Source organism: Rosa rugosa, chromosome 4 (genome assembly GCF_958449725.1).
Source record: "Rosa rugosa chromosome 4, drRosRugo1.1, whole genome shotgun sequence".
Classification (NCBI taxonomy): domain Eukaryota; kingdom Viridiplantae; phylum Streptophyta; class Magnoliopsida; order Rosales; family Rosaceae; genus Rosa; species Rosa rugosa.
This window is the reverse complement of record NC_084823.1, coordinates 46374720-46379826: the sequence shown is the minus strand read 5'-3', so window position 1 is coordinate 46379826 and position 5107 is coordinate 46374720. Positions and strand designations below refer to the sequence as shown.

General features: G+C 36.8%; 1 protein-coding gene across 1 annotated transcript; it reads left to right on the top strand.

Moving 5' to 3' along the window:
• Positions 1-210: 210 nt before the first annotated feature.
• On the top strand, positions 211-827 carry LOC133742194 (dirigent protein 5-like). Its single transcript, XM_062169874.1, has one exon. The coding sequence runs from the start codon at positions 211-213 to the stop codon at positions 754-756; it is 546 nt and encodes a 181-aa protein (XP_062025858.1). The 3' UTR covers positions 757-827.
• Positions 828-5107: the final 4280 nt, after the last annotated feature.

Sequence of the window (5107 nt, the reverse complement as noted above, 5' to 3'; positions counted from 1 at the left end):
GTAGGTATGGATTGCCACTTGATACTAAGCTAGCTACATCCAAAGAGCTATAGACAGCAAATTAACTCTATTGGGGCATCTTCTTCATATAAATCCTACGAGCATGGAGACAGACTACCAAACCTTAAAACATCAATATAAATACCAGACGTGGGGAGCCAATTAAGCAACACAATTGTTGATCAGATCAGCCAATACCAAACCATATCTATGGCAACTTTTGTAGAAAAAATTTGTTTCATCATTTTGATCCTCATTGCATTCCAATCTGTTTCGGCAACGAAACATTCAATCATAGAGTCGAAACCATGCAAGAGGTTCGTGCTCTATTACCACGACATCCTTTTCAATGGCACTGATGTGGCAAATGCTACATCTGCTAGGGCAGCAAATGGGACGGGGCTCGGCAACTACCAGTTTGGTATGCTGGTTGTCTTCAATGATCCTCTGACCAAAGACCACCATCTTCTGTCTCCTGCCGTCGGAAGAGCTCAAGGCTTCTTTTTCTATGACATGAAGGACGACTACACTGCCTGGTTTGCCTACACTTTGGTGTTCAACTCGAGCGAGCACAAGGGTACACTCAATATCATGGGGGCGGATTTGATGTATGCCGAGACTAGGGATCTTTCAGTGGTTGGAGGAACGGGAGATTTCTTCATGGCTAGAGGGATTTGCACATTCAAGACTGATACTTTTCAGGGTGCCAACTATTTTCGTCTCCAAATGGACATCAAGTTGTATGAATGTTATTAACTAGTCTACTATATGATAGCATGCTACATAGCTTGCTTATGGCTGATATACAACATGCACTCCTTCTCATAACAAACAGTATTCTTGATTATGTGAACGTGCTCAACTATTGTACGAAGGATTGTCGTTAGTTGTATGCAAGGGTTTCTTGAAAAAGATGTCCCCAATGTTTTAGTAATATTTTGATGGAAATTTCTAATATGTTTTCTCTATGAGGCCATGTATTTCTACTGTAACCTCACAAATAAATAGAGAAAGGATGATTGAGGCCTTGAGGGATATATGTTCAAGTGTGGTATGATTTCTTCTCATGATCTTTACCTAATGTTTTAGGTCGTGACACTTGTAGTTTGTATGTGTACGTCGGATTCACTAATGAGTTTCCAAAGAAATTGTTTTGTTACCCGAAAAATTGTCGGTAAAGTGCGTCTTTTTTCATTTTTTTCGGAAACTTTTGCCAGTGAATTAAGTTTCGTTAGAAAGAGAATCTTTCTAATGAAAGTTTTTGTCCTCAAAGTGCCCTTTTTTATATTTTTTTTGGACTAATTTCAATTTACCCCCCTGAGGTTAGGGGTCGTCATCATGTTAGTCCATCGAGTTTCAATTTAATCAGTAACACCCTTGTACTCTCCAAATTCATCAGCCTTGTCCAATTTTTGGACCTCCGTCCAAATTGGCTGTTAAATCTGTTATGTGGGCCCCACGTAGGGGTAAAATGGTAATTTTGAGCTCCAAATTATAAAAAAAATATAAATAAAAAAATCTTTTTTTTCCTTTTTTTTTTTTTTTTCTGTTTCTTCGCTTATTATTATTATTTTTTTAAAATTTTGTCTTCAACCTATACACCACAAGTTATAATAGGTTTATAAAAAAGAAAAAAAATACTCTAGGCGTTTCTTTTTATTTTTTTATTTTTTATTTTTATAAATTTTGTCTTCAACCTATACACCACAAGTTATAATAGGTTTATAAAAAAAAAAAAAAATACTCTAGGTGGTTAAAAAGTCGCTCGCTGGTCTACGATATTTGTGATATATCTCCGATAAAGCGAAAAAATTTAGGATATATTTGTAAAATATATCTATAAAATATAATAGGTTTATAAAGTGAAGAATAATAGGATATATCCCCAATAAAGTGAAGAAATATTTGTAAAATATGATTAAAAAAATAAATACAGATATTTCTTCACTTTATTGGAGATATATCCTAAAATTCTTCGCTCGCTGGTCTACGATATTTGTGGAACATCTCCGATAAAGCGAAGAATTTTAGGATATATCCCCAATAAAGTGAAGAAATATTTGTAAAATATGATTAAAAAAAAAATACAGATATTTCTTCACTTTATTGGGGATATATCCTAAAATTCTTCGCTCGCTGGTCTACGATATTTGTGGAACATCTCCGATAAAGCGAAGAATTTTAGGATATATCCCCAATAAAGTGAAAAAATATTTGTAAAATATGATTAAAAAAATAAATACAGATATTTCTTCACTTTATTGGGGATATATCCTAAAATTCTTCACTTTATAAACCTATTATATTTTACAGATATATCCTAAAATTCTTCGCTTTATCGGAGATATATCACAAATATCGTAGACCAGCGAGCGGCTTTTTAACCACCTAGAGTATTTTTTTTGTTTTTATAAACCTATTATAACTTGTGGTGTATAGGTTGAAGACAAAATTATAAAAAAATAATAATAATAATAATAAGCGAAGAAAAAGAAAAAGAAAATAAAAACAAGAAAATAAAAAAAAATGGAAAAAAAAATTTTAATGAAAAAAAAACAGAAAAAAAAATGAAAAAAAGAAAAAAATTTCTTTTTTTTTTTAAGTTTTTTTTTGTCTTGAAATGACCATTTTAGCCCTCAAAAGTCAGACTTAACGGTCCAAATTGGACGGAATAGTAGAAATTGGACACAGCTGATGAATTTGGAGAGTACAATGGTGTTACTGATTAAATTGAAACTAGAGGGACTAACATGATGACGACCCCTAACCTCAGGGGGGTAAACTGAAATTAGTCCTATTTTTTTTGTAGTAGGTTTTTCCTAACGATCTTTTGTTGGTAAAAGTGTGTCCTTAATTTTTTTTTTACGTTTTGAGGAGAACTAACCCTTAAACTTTTAGCAAAATTTATCTTCTCAATCTAGCTATTTCTCATTTGGGATCCCAGATAAATTATTTTTGTTGAGATACTTTCTTTATAAGTGGTTTTTTTACACCAAATTAAAGAATTTTTTGGAGTACCACAATTGAGTGCATTAATTGATGAAGGGAGATTCAAACTATTTTATTGGTGTGGAATGATTTTAGTCATGTAGACTCTAGAAATAATTGAGTTTCAATGTAGTAATGTACTAGTGGATGGTATTACTTTTTCCCTTACTTGTTTGGACATTGTTTTAACCTTTTATTAGGGTACAAATGCATATAGATTTATTGTGAGCGTTATTTTAGCCTTAAGACTAATGAAATCTCTATTTCGATGTTCAACAAAATCTACTATTTCTCTAGAAGTCCGAACATGGAAAGTAAATATAAGCCTATTAGGATTAGAGACATAATCCAAACTAAATATATAATGCATGAGCAAGCTAGACTAAGTTATGTAATTTTTCTTAAAAAAAAAAAAAAAAAAACCTAACGCTCTGCTAGGGGTTGGGAGCGACGCCACTCTCGGGGTCGACATCTCCCTGTATCTTCTCCTTGTTCAGGGATATATTGTTAGACTTCAGCCTACTGTTCATTGGTGGAGGCGTTCTGGCCTGGGTTTACAGCGAGGCTGTGGAACTGTGCGGGGGAGTTCCTCAGGTTTATAAAAACTATGTTGGTTTCGGGGTTCGGAATTTCTCTCTGTCTCTTGTGAGGACAGTTGGGAGGAAGATCAAGATCCGGGTGTGATCATCATTGAGGTCGGACGTTGGTCCCTGGCTTTAGGTGGGACGACGCCGGTGCTAGGTCGGTGGTGGATTGCCGGAGGAGGGGAGTTGAACATTGGGTTCGAGGTGAGGCTTTCTCCTATGATCTTGATCTTGGCCTATTTCTGGTGTTTAGTGGCCAATCTTTTAGGTGCCCTTAGCAGTTTTAGGTTGGTCTGGGCCTGTAGTTGAGCCTGGGCTTTCTGTTAGGTTTGAGTTTAGGGTTTGCTAGGGTTTGAGTTTCAAATTCTGTTAGGTTTTGGAATCTAGGCTTGGGCTTTCTGTTTGGGTCTAACCTTGGGTTTGCATTTTTCTATTTTCTTTTAGTTGGTATTGGGTGACTGACACACTAGTGATTTCTTTCCTTATGGGAAGGGAGTCGGCATGTTCTCAGTTTTGAGACATGTTGCCAAGTGTAGTCACACTGCCTGTGCCCTGAGTTTTCCATGGGTAGTGTTGACTAGATTTTGGATGAGCTTCATAGTGTTTGGCTCCAATTTTGCTGCAGCTGGTCAACAGTCTCTTTTCTGCGCGGGCGTGCCAGCACCGTTCGGGTGCGGTCGTCGGGGGTGTCCCTTGACCTGACTTCTTTCAAGCGATTGTAGACGAGGAGAGCACCAACCTCGTCGCGGGATTCTTTGTGCCTTGTGGTAAGGACTTTGTTGTAGTTTCTTCTTGTTCACACAATCGATACTCAATATTGCAGATTGAGCAGAGCGAAATCACCGGGAAGTGAGGAGAACTTGCTAAAGCGTGACTTTAGCTTGGCTGGGTTGCTAGGGCGTTACCCTTGCTTGGCTGGTTCTGTAACCGTTGTGGTCGCGGCACTACCGTCGGCTCCCGAGGAGACTAGGACCGAAGCACGTTGACAGAGGGTTTGGTGGCACTGAAGGTCGGCTTCTGAAAAGACTAGGACTAGGAGTGTGATCACCGCTAAGAGAAAGAGAAGGAGAGGAGTTGCTCTTAGAGAGGTTTGCTCTAGAGAGAACTTAGATAATCTTAGAGATGTTGTTGTTGTGTTGTGAATGGGTGTCTTAGAATGAGAGGAGAAGGTGTTTATATAGGGAAGAAAAAGAAGAGTGAAATGATGAGTGGAAGAAAAATAATGAAAGTAGATCTAAGTTCACTTGTAAAATATGGAAAAGATAGAGAAAAGATGAAATGAAAGCAAAGCATGAAGGTGCAGCAACATGGAAGTGGTGATGATCTATTCAAGAGATTGTAGAAGAAAAATATATCCAAGGAAAAAGAGAAAAGCATCTAGCTTTCTTCATGTGGGTAGGAAACATGAACATGTGAATATTGAGCTGGTTTTAGATCAGTTTCTTCCCCTTTATTCCTTCAATTATTTCTCCAACAAGACTTCAGATTGAGCCTTCGACTTCTTCATAAAAAATGTTCCACTATGAGTGTAGATC

Excerpts from the sequence above, each read along its gene's own strand:
- LOC133742194 (XM_062169874.1), top strand. The coding sequence starts at position 211 with ATGGCAACTTTTGTAGAAAAAATTTGTTTCATCATTTTGATCCTCATT.